The sequence below is a fragment of the Carassius carassius genome, chromosome 8 (genome assembly GCF_963082965.1).
Source record: "Carassius carassius chromosome 8, fCarCar2.1, whole genome shotgun sequence".
Classification (NCBI taxonomy): Eukaryota; Metazoa; Chordata; class Actinopteri; order Cypriniformes; family Cyprinidae; genus Carassius; species Carassius carassius.
In genome coordinates, this window is record NC_081762.1 from 29,736,908 (window position 1) to 29,750,396 (window position 13,489).

The 13,489-nt window shown below is 36.0% G+C and overlaps 1 protein-coding gene across 2 annotated transcripts in view; it reads right to left on the reverse strand.

Moving 5' to 3' along the window:
- Positions 1–4,915: 4,915 nt before the first annotated feature.
- Positions 4,916–13,489, reverse strand: part of LOC132145711 (DNA topoisomerase 2-beta-like) — a 31,059-nt gene continuing 22,485 nt past the window's right edge. For both annotated transcript variants that reach the window (XM_059556931.1, XM_059556930.1), the window contains exons 29-35: positions 11,465–11,618; positions 9,877–10,044; positions 9,209–9,398; positions 8,454–8,536; positions 8,269–8,358; positions 5,970–6,193; positions 4,916–5,444 (exon numbers count right to left, since the gene is read on the reverse strand). In XM_059556931.1, the coding sequence (XP_059412914.1) occupies positions 5,283–5,444; positions 5,970–6,193; positions 8,269–8,358; positions 8,454–8,536; positions 9,209–9,398; positions 9,877–10,044; positions 11,465–11,618 (1,071 nt within the window). In that variant the 3' untranslated portion in view covers positions 4,916–5,282. The remainder of the gene's footprint in view (positions 5,445–5,969; positions 6,194–8,268; positions 8,359–8,453; positions 8,537–9,208; positions 9,399–9,876; positions 10,045–11,464; positions 11,619–13,489) is intronic.

Here is a 13,489-nt window from a genome sequence, read left to right on the forward strand (position 1 = left end):
CTAAATATTTATATTTTAAAAACATAGCTTCTTTTTTTTTCTTTTTTTTCTTTTTTTTTACTTTTTATTCATCAAGTGTCCTAAAAAAGTATCACATGTTCTGAAAAAATATTAAGCAGCAGAACTGTTTCCAACTTTGATAATGAATCATCATGTTAGAATAATTTCTAAAGGATCATGTGATAATGATCCTAAAAATTCAGCTTTGCATCACAGAAATAAGTGATAATTTAAAGTATAATAAATTGAAAAACAATTATTTTAAATTGTAATAATATATCACAATATTAATTTTTTTTCTGTATTTTTTATCAAATAAATGCAGGCTTGATGAGCAGAAGAAACTTCTTTCAAAAACATTAAAAATAGTAATGTTTCCAAACTTTTGGTCTGTACTGTATATATATATATATATATATATATATATATATATATATATATATATATATATATATATATATATATATATATACTGTTGTTCAAAAGTTTGGGATCAGTCAGATTTTTATGTTTTTAAAGAAGTTTCTTCTGCTCATCAAGGCTGTATCTATCAAAAATTATTTTGTGAAATATTATTGCAATTTAAAATATCAGTTTTCTGTTATAATATACTTTAAAATATGATTTATTCCTGTGAAGCAATTACTCCAGTCTTCAATATCACATGATCCTGTAATGATCCTGAGAAAAATTCAGCGCTGCATCACATAAACTAACTGTAATATATTTAAACAATACTAAAATAAGAAACCAATATTACAAATTGCAATAATATTTCATAATATAAATTTTTTTGCTGCATTTTGGAACAAACATAAGAGACTCCATTAAAAACATAAAAAATCTGACTGACCCCAAACTTTTAAACTGCGGTATACAGTATATACACACACAACAAACTAGTTTTATATCAACAGAGTGCTGCAGGGAAAAATATATATACAGTACATATAATTTTTGAATGCAAACCGATTCCATTTTGAATGCTTCTGGTTTTATAATCCCAAAATCAGTGGGGGGTTTTGTGTGTGTGTGTGTGTGTGTGTGTGTGTGTGTGTGTGTATGTGTGTGTGTGTTTTGTTTTGTTTTGTTTTTTTCAAATGGGTTAAAATGGTTTAAAGCCTGAAATAAACATATTAGGAACACCTAGATTATGCATGTCTTTAAAAAGACGGCTGCTTATGTTAAACGTCATCTAGCTCGTAGCTACATTGATAGTTTATTTAACGACTTCATGCAATTACATTTAGTCTTCAAAATTCATACAAGTTGTGTTCATTTGCGAAAGTTATTTTTTATAAAACATGAAGCATGAAAACCAAACATAAATTAACTTTTGGTTTGTCACAGCTTTTTTCCCCAGCAGTAATCCCAATGGATAAATCCTAATGCTCATTTGTTAATAACACTTATCTTACAAATTTAGCTTAAAATAATTACATCATCCCTGCAGCACTCTAGTTTCGTTCAGTTTCTATCTCAAAGCTATCATATTCCATCAGGAGACTTGTAAAATAGTACCCAAGTCATATGGACTACTTCTGTGCTACATTTATGTTGATCTTTCACAGCCTCAGTCTCTGATCACTGTATAGAAGAGCAACAAGTACCTTTTTCAGAGTCACAAAGGTTTAAATGACATGGAGTAAAAAGGACAAACCTTTCATTTGAAGAGAATTTAAAGCAGTAAAACTCTCGTTCCTGTCGAGTGATTGTTAAATGCTGATAGGAGAGTGTTTGTTTGAGATAAGTGAGAATGGTTCACTCAAACGCACATTGATTCAGGGCCAAGTGACCAGTATTATCACATTTCTTTACATATTGCATCTTTTTTTGCAGTAACTCAATGGGAATTTGCAATTATTTACAGAGCGACTGACAAGCCAGTCGTGCTGCAGTGAGCACATTGTAGGCTACATTCTTCTCTCTGTGCACTCATTAGGGAACCTTGTTTTTTTGTTTTGTTTTGTTTTTTTCAACTGGAACAAGTTATTTCTCAGACAGGGTGATATGATGGCCTTCAGCTCTGATCAGTAAGTTGCAGCTCTGAAGAGCTTCATTTAAACTGATCCTGAGTTTGTAAAATACCTCTTACTGAAACACACGTGTCACTGGATTACCGTCTTTACAACGGGACACTGTCTTTGGCTGATTAATGATCAAATCCAATGCTACGGTTCTTAGAAAGTCAAATATAAAGGCTTCAGGTGCCGGCTGTTTGTCTGCTTGTAAAGCAGTTTGTTTGCATACATATGTTTTAGTTTTTAAACTCTCATTGCACTTATAAACTGCCCTCCTGAGAGTACAGGAGACAGATATTACTGTCATATTATTTTTCATGAATTGCTGTCCTTAATTTACATTTATGTTCCTTAGATGGGTGGATAATTTTGTGTCATTTTGTAAATTCTAACTCAGAACTAAACTGTAATCATGTATCTAATCATTTATTCAGAAGGGTCAGATAAGTCTTTGTTTACTTTTGTTCTTAAAGGGATAGTTCACCAAAAATGAAAAATCTGCTATTTGCTCGTTCTCATGTCATTTAAAGGCCATAGAATTTTGAGCATGAACATTCCGCTAAATCGTTCCAAGGATGGAAATACATCATACAGTTTTGGAATGACATGAGATTTGTATATTAAGTCTCAAAAATGGTAAATTATGACAATTTTCATTTGTGGGTGAACTTACTGTTTTATGTGAACACACATTCACCTCACTACGCATTTGATCTCAAAAACATATAAGCAGATTCATGCGAATGAGAATAAGGATGAACAACTCTAGATGATATGCAGTATTTATCTTTTTTAAATCTTTTTTTTTCATCACAAAAAAATAATACCTGAGGGAAAGTGTTTTTTGTTGGAGCAGCATGTCTTTGAAGTTAACAAATGAAACAGCTCATGAATGTCTTTAAGCTATGGAAGCTGTATCCTTTGAATTATGTGAACATTATGCTTTGTTATAAAACATTTTCTAGCTAGTTGACATTGTGTTTGGTTGAGTTAGAATATATCTAGCATAACTATATCACGAGAGATTTTCAGAATCCAAGTTTAAAACTTGCTTTTAAAAATCTCATTCGGAAACAAGGGTTATCAAATGTGTCTTGTTTTTCTTTGTTGAAATTACCTCGCCTGGACCGGCTCAATCGCAGAGAGTCCGGCCTTATCTGGATTGTTCAATAATGCTTTATGCTGAATGTGTTTTTGTTCTGGTTTTGCTCTTGTTATACTGTATGCTGATAGTTTTTACTGCCTTTGTTTTGCTGGCCTTTGTACAGAGAAACAAGCAATGCAATTATAAAGTCAATTATCATCCAGTTCGACTGATTTTAGATCTCTTTATGAGCTTACATGAGCTCTGAACCCAGTGAACATACACTACACATTTCAGATGGGAAATTTTCACATCCTCAAGCTTTTTATTGAAGCCCAGTCAACTGGCAGTCAAACTCTCTTTGACTCCAAGGCCTAATTTATCTTCTGATGGAACAATCCTTTACCAATCAGAATAAATGAATAAAAGAAGCACCCGTTGAAATCATCTTGATGCATGAAACCATGTGTTTGTTTTTAAAACCTGTAGACTCGAGGAGTTTGGATAATGATGATTCAAGATCATTATTTTTCTCAGAACCACAAGTGTTTGTATCCATTTGTAAATTCCTCTGTTTAGCTTCTGTCTTGTTTGGACATTGCTTTTGTTCATGTTAACCATTGCCTTTACATGAACCCTTCTGGCAAAACAATAAAAATGTATTTATTTTAAAATGTTTGGGGGAGGTGTTTGGATGGTCACTGTATATTGGCCCATGATGAGGATGCAAGCACACAGGGTTCCTACACATTCTCAATTCCGAATTTCCAAACTTTTTCAGACTCAAATTCCCAAGAAAAGCAGATTTTCAAACCATATTTAACATGATTCATGTAACATTGCGTTCAGCTTTATATTTGGTATATAATAGTCTAATTTTCATTGATTTTCTTGAAGTGACACTATACAGTCCCTAGAAATAATTAAATAATCTTTTGCATGAACACAAGAAACTTTTTTGTGCCCTTGAGGAATTATTCACATGCACATAGGAATTTTTTGCTCGTTTACACATAATATTTAGTTTTAAATGACCTATTTCCTTTGTGTGTCACTGCTATCTTATTATGAATAAAACTTTTCTTGGCAGGTCTGAGCCGAAACGAATACATGTTACACCTCTGTTTATCAATTTGCACTGGCTACCAATAGCTGCTCGCATAAAATTCAAGGCAGTGATGTTTGCCTACAAAACGACCACTGGCTCTGCACCCCTTTACCTAAATTCATTACTTCAGACTTATGTGCCTCTAGAAGCTTGTGTTCTGCAAGTGAACCGTGCTTTATTGTTCATCTCAAAGAGGCACAAGATCACTTTACCTGCTCAACTCAATCCCAGCAGCTGAGTGCTTAGTTATCTTCAAGAATCTGCTAAAACCCATCTCTTCCATCTTTATTTGACCCTATAACTCTAGCACGCACTATTCTAATTCTATTCTTTATTTTTTTTTTTAAATACTATCATAGGAAAAGACACAAAACCATTGCTTTAGACAACTTCAAGTTTTTTAAGAGAAGAATAAAAAAAAAAAAACTTGAAAGAATGTATGTCCTTGCATCCAATCTTGGCTAACACTTTTTTTTTTCTTTTTCTTTTTTAGGAGTTAATCATTTGGATCTAACTTTACACAATTCAGATTTGACCATATTTAACCATCTTAACATGTATAATTGAGTCTGTACCAATATTCTAAGTTCGTTATTGAAAGCACTATTTAAACATCAAAATTTCTGTGAAAATAAACAGCATGTCACAAAGCAAAACTTGAACACCACTGAAATGCTATTAATAGTTTAGAAGACCAACAAATAATTTACATTTCATGTTTATTTCCAAGTCGTCTCAAAAAGGCAAGTCGTCGCTAACGCTGAACCAGTAAAATGTGCTAAAGCACAGCAGTCTAAATTTCTAAAAGCTGCTCAGGACAAATACAATTTAATGATAAAAAACAACATTGTCAATGTATCATAACAATAATACCAATAATAATAATATAGCAATAACAATAATAAAAAAGTAAAACAGCTACACAGTAGAAAGAATTCAACATCACAAGTGAAGAAAAAATAAAATGGAGGGTAAAATGTACAAAATTCTGCTGGGCAGAGGAAAGTGAACCTGTTCTTCAACAAGCATTCTTCTAAACTGAGAGAGTGTGTGTGTGTGTGTGTGTGTTCTATTCAAACATATCGTCGTCATCGTCGTTATCAGATTCTGCAAAGTATTTGACTTCTTTCTTGGCTCGACCGGACCGATCTCTGCCCGAGTCCAGGCAGCTGAAGCTGTTCATGCCTGCATCGTCATCATCTTCATCATCAGATGCTGCCTTCTTTGGTTTCTACATGCCAACACACACACACACACACACACAACATTGTAAGACACTGCCCTTCTCCTCACGGGTAACCGCAAGCTCTAGAATTTAGATATCTTGACAACTAGTCAAAAACACAGTTCGTACTTGAGTAACAGTGTGCAAAAATCAATGTGAATCACAGTCCCATAGTTTAGAAAATATTGTGCCATCGCCGTTATTTTGAAGCTCTAACTAAGCCTGGATTTAATTTTAATATTGTGCTGTAAAGTAAAGCAATCGCCTGAACACCGACGCTCTCTGCAGGACAAAAAGTTCATCCGCCTATTTATTATCATATTGAAGATGAATTAAAATTTGTACTTTTTGTCTACTCTAAACGACTAGTTTGTTTTTTATCGAAACATTTCCATTCTTAAAACTCTTAAAGTTCACATGGATCTACTTTAAATACTTTATTCACATGAAAAACCAATGTAACTATCCTGAATGATATTTTCCACATTACACAGACGCAGCTAGTGTTTAAGTAGATGATAAATCCCTCACCCTGCTGGTGGCAGTCTTTCCAGGCTTCTTCACAGGACTATACTCATCCTCCTCTGAGCTCGACTGCTTCCTCTTCCTGCCTCGGCCTTTGCCGCCCCCTTTCGGTGCTGCTGGTGCTTTTTTAGTGCCTGTGTCTGAGTCCGAGTCCCAGAGAGAGGTTTCAGGCTTCTTGGCTTTTGCTGGAGCTTTCCTCTGTTTAGGAGCTGTGTCTGCAGGTTTCTTAGCTGTGGTAACACAACAACATGATTTCAATAGACTGGAAATGAGCTATTCACAATTACTCATTATGATCGTTAAGATCTGAGCTGGTGAGCTACACGGCCACTGTACACACATGCTAGTCAAGTATATATGTTCATTGGGTGAGACCAGAGGCCAGTTGCATAAACAGTCACCATGTTAAGACTGTGCCTTAAGAACTAGTTTGACTAACTGGAGCTAAACAAGTGGATATTAGTCTTGATTCTCAGATGCAAAGTGACTTTAAAAGGTTATGAAAGTCTATGAAAGACTTTTAAAAGTTATGCAAGTCTTGCAGAAAAGAAATAAAGTGTCTACATTTTAAGACTAGTCTAAGTAGTTTATGCAACCGGACACAGATTTTCTCCATCAGGGATTAACTGGCTTGTACAAAGTGGTTGTGCCGTTACAGTGATTCTGTGGATTGTGAAATTATTTTAGAGAAAAAGATTTAAGTCTACATTATTACATTTTGATAAAATACTGCTATTTTGGTTGCACTTTATTTAAGGTGTCCTTGTTACAGTGTAATTATAAAGCACTAAATACATTTAAGTACTGAGTAAAAATAATTAACTACATGTACATACTAAATGATTAGGGTTAGGACTAAGGTCTTTGTTTGGCTTTGGGTTACTTTCATGTAATTTTGCATAATTCGTTGTTATTATAAAATTAAGTACAAGTTTTCACACGCATTGATTTATTTGTGGCGGCCGCCACAATATCCACTCTGACCACCAATTATCCATCAGCTCCCACGTCTCACACACACACAAACATGACTTTAGCACTATATTCGTGCTATATGTGTTCCAGTGTCTCAGTGGAAGAGCACTGAGTTAGCAGTGCAAAGGTCGTGGGTTCAATTCCCAGGGAACGCACATACTAATAAAAAAACTTTTTTAGCCTGAATGCACTGTAAGTCACTTTGGATAAAAATCTCTGATAAATGCATACAAAAAGTAAATATTTAGCAACTTTTTATCCACTTAGTTTTTTTTCTTTAGTGCAGATGTATGTTGATTTTATCAGACAATGTAGCAATTATAAATCAAGTGAAAGTAGGGTTAGGGTTAGGTAACTGGTAACATGTAGTATTAATGGGTTTTGTTCAGTCACTATTTATACTTGTTTTATGGATGACAACAGAAAATACATACAGTGATGGCCAAAATTATTAGAACAGTAGTATTTTCAACAGCTAAAAAATGTTTTTAAGTCAGCTATTTCTATCTTTTGCTGTTGTGTGTCAGAAGGAAATATCAGTTTACATTTCCAAACATTAATTTTGCCGTTAATTGTAATAATCCAGTGAGATTTTTGTTTTCTCTACACAGCCATCTGATCTGATCATCATCAGTCTGTCTGCGATAACATGAAGAAACAGACCAGACTGAGACAGACTCCATCCAGAAGAACTGTGACAACATCTCCAAGATGATTCAAGACCCCCGCAAAGCTCCCTGAAAAACTATGCGCAAGTGCACCGAGGGCAAAGGATGCTCACAACTAATGTTGATTTAATTTAGCTAATAGAATTTAACTGATAAAGAAAATCTATTTATGGCATTATTTTTGACAGCATCCTCATTTTACAGCATTTTTACACAAGTGCCTAAAACTTTGCACAGTACTGTAGCTTTGCAGGTAGATTTCTTGAAGCATCTTTGAGATGTTGTCACAGTTCTTCTGGATTGAGTCTGTCTCAGTTTCATCTGTTTCTTCATGTTATTCCAGACAGACTGATGATGATCAGATCTCTGTGTGGAGCACTGGCTGTTGTCAGGCAAAAATCTGACTGTATATGGGAACAGCTTTATTGTGCATTGAGTTGTATTTCAGTATTTGACAATTCATAGAGTAGAACAGATCTGAAGTGCCAAAACTTGTCTGAACACAAACTTGGCGCAATGATGTCATAAATATGAAAATGATCATGTTGACGTCACCTGCTAGCACAAGTCTCACAAATTTCTCTGAGAAACACTGGCGTACATGTAACATTTTGGCACTGATGAGTTGTTCACAATAACATGAAGAACAAACATGATCGCACCTTTTTTAGCTGGAGGTTTGTCAAAAGCAGAACTGCTGGAATATGATGAGAAGACTGGGCCCCTGTCATCATCGCTGTCTGACTTCACATCTGATGAACAAATACACACTATTAACACATGCACTCACATGATTAGATTAGTTCCTCGATGGCAGAGACACGATAAACCACCACTAGACACATACCGTCATCGCTGCTCTTGTCAACAAACACAGCTTTAGATGACAACACCGTCTCTGGATCCTTTTTCTTCACTGGTGAAGTGGACCTGAAAATGAATTAATTAAAACTGAAATGAGCTACATTCATATCTGATTGTCACCTTCAGCAAAAGAGTAAATGCATACTACATAGTTTCACTAAATGGGTGGATCTCCCAAAACCTATCAAGAACATACAATTGCCATTATTCTCAAATTGCTGTTAAGTTATCATTATTGTAAAACAACATTTGTTCTTCAAATTATATTAAAACAATTACTTATATTAATAAATTATATTTTTATTCAAATCAGCATAAAGGTAGTACAACCAACATACCTAAGTATAAGTAACCCTAATCCTAACTCCTAAGTCCATGTAGTTAATTAATGTTACTCAGTACTTAAATGTATAATTACACTGTAACAAAGACATCTTAAAATAAAGTGTAACCTATAAATGCATAGTAAAATCTAAATAGTAAAAGTTAACAATCTGTATTGTATAAAGCACTATAGAAATTTGACTTGACAGTACAGATTTTTATGAAGTTTATATTGTCTTTGCATTAAAGTAATAAGAAATGTGTTTTACTTGTCATGAAACTAATGTCACAGGGCAAAGCTTTTAATGATCCTATTTTGTTTACACAAAAAATGCAATTTCTGAAATGTGAACCTAAGACGTTTGTGACCGGCTTTGAGAGATTCACCAAAAAGCGAATATATAGACAACATACAAATTAGTAAATGTTGTTTTTGGAGGGAAAATGTCATCATCATCATCATCATCATCTTCATCGTCATTGTGTTGCTCTGTGTCTTTACTGGAGCGAACCGGTGATGTTGAAGCATCATTCTCCTGTTCTTCATCACCGTCCTCCTCTTCCTCCTCCTCAGAGAAGTCAAAGGTGTACTTGGCCTTCACAGCTGTGAAACAACACAACACAAAACATTTCAGGTTATACATTTGTGAAGCGTCATTTTAACGTGATGTGAGTACATTACTTCTGTTGCAGAATACTCAAATCTAAAATGTTTACATATACACTACACCTCTGCACAATTTTCAATTCAAAAATTCAATATAATCTTTCAGGAGCTGGTCAATTACTTGATGTCATTTTTTAAGATGTTGAATAGGTCCTTCTGTGTCAAATCAACCAAATTTCAGAAACTTCAGAAACTCTGGCTCATTTGATTTTGCTAATATTTTTTTCCAAAGAAAGTTAAACATGTATAGAGATGACAGCCAAAATATGGAATGTGGAATGTGTAACAGTCCAGCCCACTGGACATGCAAATATATAATACAGTGAAATAAAACAAATTCTGTATCGGCCTACTGTTGCATGACATGAACCGTCATACCACCAAAGCCTGATTTAAATGACGAAAGCACACACACCTGAGGCTCTCCTGTATGAGGTGTCTCTGGGAATAACAGGTTCATTTTCATCCAGCTCGATGTCGGACCGTTCATCATCAACTTCATCATCATCTGACCACGGATTCCTCTTCTTCACTTTCTTAGCTGGACTTTTAGGAGCTGCTGGCTTCCTTTGTCTCGGAGCACCTGAAAGATTATATTACAAATAAAAAAAATTAAAAACATAAGCCGCATCTGAAAGTAAACTGAATGATTATGTCATTACCATTATATTAGTAGGGCTGTCACGATAACAAATTTTGCTGGATGATAAATTGCCCAAGAAATAATCGCAATAAACGATAATATTGTTGTTCTAAGACCAGTTTCAACATATAATGATAATGGCATAATAACGCAGGTACACCTTTTCAAAGATCAGTAAACTTGAAATTTTATTTCATGGCAGATTCAGAGCAAGAAATACCAACATGGTATTGACTTTGTGTGGCTTAAAATAGATTTTGTATGTTATGTTTATATGCCAGTTAGGTATGCTCATATTGACCGTTTAACCTTTAGCCGAAAGTAAACATTTTGACCTATGAAGGGGTCGTTCACATATCACGTCTTTTTTTTTTGTGCTCAAATTCGTTATTTCAAATGCTGTATGTGCGCTCATAATGGAAGCGATGCATTTTTTCCAGGCGCGTCCGCACCACATCTAATTAAAAAACATCTCAGCTTTTCAGAAGCGCACCAGGGTCATGTGAAAAGAACAGACTCAATCAGCTTCCCTCGGGGTGAAATTCCCCATTGTTTTTTAAAAACGGGCTGCACCCAAACACTGCAGAGATTTGTTTTTTTACTTTTCTTCGAAAATTAATCTTGTAGGAGAGAGCAAGGGTTTTTCGGTGGTGGAAATCCATTAGGCTACTGAAATGTCCTTGTTGTAATGGAGATCGCAGCTGATGGATGCTTAGCAACGACAGACACCTCAGGAGCGCAACTGCCCGAGCGCTTTGGAAAAGGAGAAAATGATGCGCGCTGTGTGTGTGTGTGTGAACTCACTGGGCGCGTTGACACACACAACTACACGCCTACAGATATATTTAGCTGAGCAAGCCAAATGAAGCAAGCAAAAGTAGGCCCATTTCAATATAAAGGGAATATGCTACGCGGTATTAAAATAAAGCAGTAGTGCAAGTACAATGCTGTATCACTTGCGATGCAAACATCCACAAGCAAATGAAAGGCGCTTCCCAAAGCTGGTCACTCTAGCGAGACTTATCTCTTTATTCCCGGGACATCTGTGCCATCGGAGGGTATTTTCTACCGTGGGCTGTCCACAGGCTGCGCTCCAGACTAACCCCACATCATGACATGTTACAATAAAATAGTTTTTTTAATAAAAATGGAAAAAAAGAAATAATTGCGGCCGAAAAATTTATCGAGCTAATTTTTTTGCAATTCATTGATTTATTGACTATCGCGACAGGCCTATATATCAGTTGAAACTGCTCTTAGAACGACAATATTATCATTTATCGCGGTAATTTCTTGGACAATTTATCGTCCAGCAAAATTTGTTATCGTGACAGCCCTAAGTGCCAGTATTTATTGTTACCAGGTTCCTTCTTCTCTCTCTTCACCCGTGGAGCTTTGGGTTTGGCTCCTGGATTGGGAAGGCCGGATGGAGAAATTAGGGAATTCTCTCCTTCATTGGAGACCAGCGCACTGTCGTCATCAAACTCCAGCTTCAAGGCAGCGTCTACATCAACCTGACACAAACACACACCTCATTAGACATGCACAGACACACTACCAGACTTTTATTAACTGTGCTTCAGTCTATTTTGGCATAATTGATATATGGCTCCAGACTATACATAAACTGATAACAATTGGAATATTACTATTGTTTATCACAAATAAGTGCTGTTATTATTAATAATATTTCATTTGTATCACTTTAGTTTATTTGTCAGGAAAGCACAGAGTGAATGTAAGTTGGGTAATTACATTAACAAAACATTAATGTATTTAAGTGTAAAGAAACTCAAGCCCCTTTCACACTGCGATTATGGAAAATACATGGGTAATGTGTCCCAGCAATTGTTCCCGGGTCGCTAGATTTTGCACTTTCACACTGCCAGTAATTCCCCGGAATATGTGTGTGTGCATTCACACACAACCCATAAAGGTCCCGTAAGGACACGTGACATCAGGATGTGACGTGTAATGTGCGAGTCGAAAACGCTGGGCATGTTAACTTTCACTTAAGCTGGCGAACAATCTCGAACTGATCTCTGCTTCATTACAGTTTGCAAATTTTTTTTGCCTTCAAAACACCTGGTAAAAAGGTTGCGCGATAACGTGCGTCATCACTACATAAAAAGTTTATTTATTTCACTAATTCCATTCAAAAAGTGAATCTTGTATATTATATTAATTCATTACACACAGACTGATATATTTCAAATATTTATTTCTTTTAATTTTAATGATTATAAATGACAACTAAGGAAAATCCCAAATTCACTATCTCAGAAAATTGGAATATTACTTAAGACCAATACGAAGAAAGGATTTTTAGAAATCTTGGCCAACTGAAAAGTATGAACATGAAAAGTATGAGCATGAAAAGTATGAGCATGTACAGCACTCAATACTTAGTTGGGGCTCCTTTTGCCTGAATTACTGCAGCAATGCGGCGTGGCATGGAGTCGATCAGTCTGTGGCACTGCTCAGGTGTTATGAGAGCCCAGGTTGCTCTGATAGTGGATAGTGCATTGTTGGGTCTGGCATATCGCATCTTCCTCTTCACAATACCCCACAGATTTTCTATGGGGTTAAGGTCAGGCGAGTTTGCTGGCAAATTAAGAACAGGGATACCATGGTCTTTAAACCAGGTACTGGTAGCTTTGGCACTGTGTGCAGGTGCCAAGTCATGTTGGAAAAGGAAATCTGCATCTATATAAAGTTGGTCAGCAGCAGGAAGCATGAAGTGCTCTAAAACTTCCTAGTATACGGCTGCGTTGACCTTGGACCTCAGAAAGCACAGTAAACCAACACCAGCAGATGACATAGCACCCCAAAACATCACTGACTGTGGAAACTTTACACTGGACCTCAAGCAACGTGGATTGTGTGCCTCTCCTCTCTTTTTCCGGACTATGGGACCCTGATATCCAAAGGAAATGCAAAATTTACTTTCATCAGAGAACTTAACTTTGGACCACTCAGCAGCAGTCCAGTCCTTTTTGAAGCAAGACGCTTCTGACGCTGTCTGTTTTTCAAGAGTGGCTTGACACAAGGAATGCGACAGCTGAAACCCATGTCTTGCATACGTCTGTGTGTAGTGGTTCTTGAAGCACTGACTCCAGCTGCAGTCCACTCTTTGTGAATCTCCCCCACATTTTTGAATGGGTTTTGTTTCACAATCCTCTCCAGGGTGCGGTTATCCCTATTGCCTGTACACTTTTTTCTGCCACATCTTTTCCTTCCCTTCGCCTCTCCTATTAATGTGCTTGGACACAGAGCTCTGTGAACAGGCAGCCTCTTCTGCAATGACCTTTTGTGTTTTGCCTTCCTTGTGCAAGCTGTCAATCTTTTGGACAACTGTCAAGTCAGCAGTCTTCCCCATGATTGT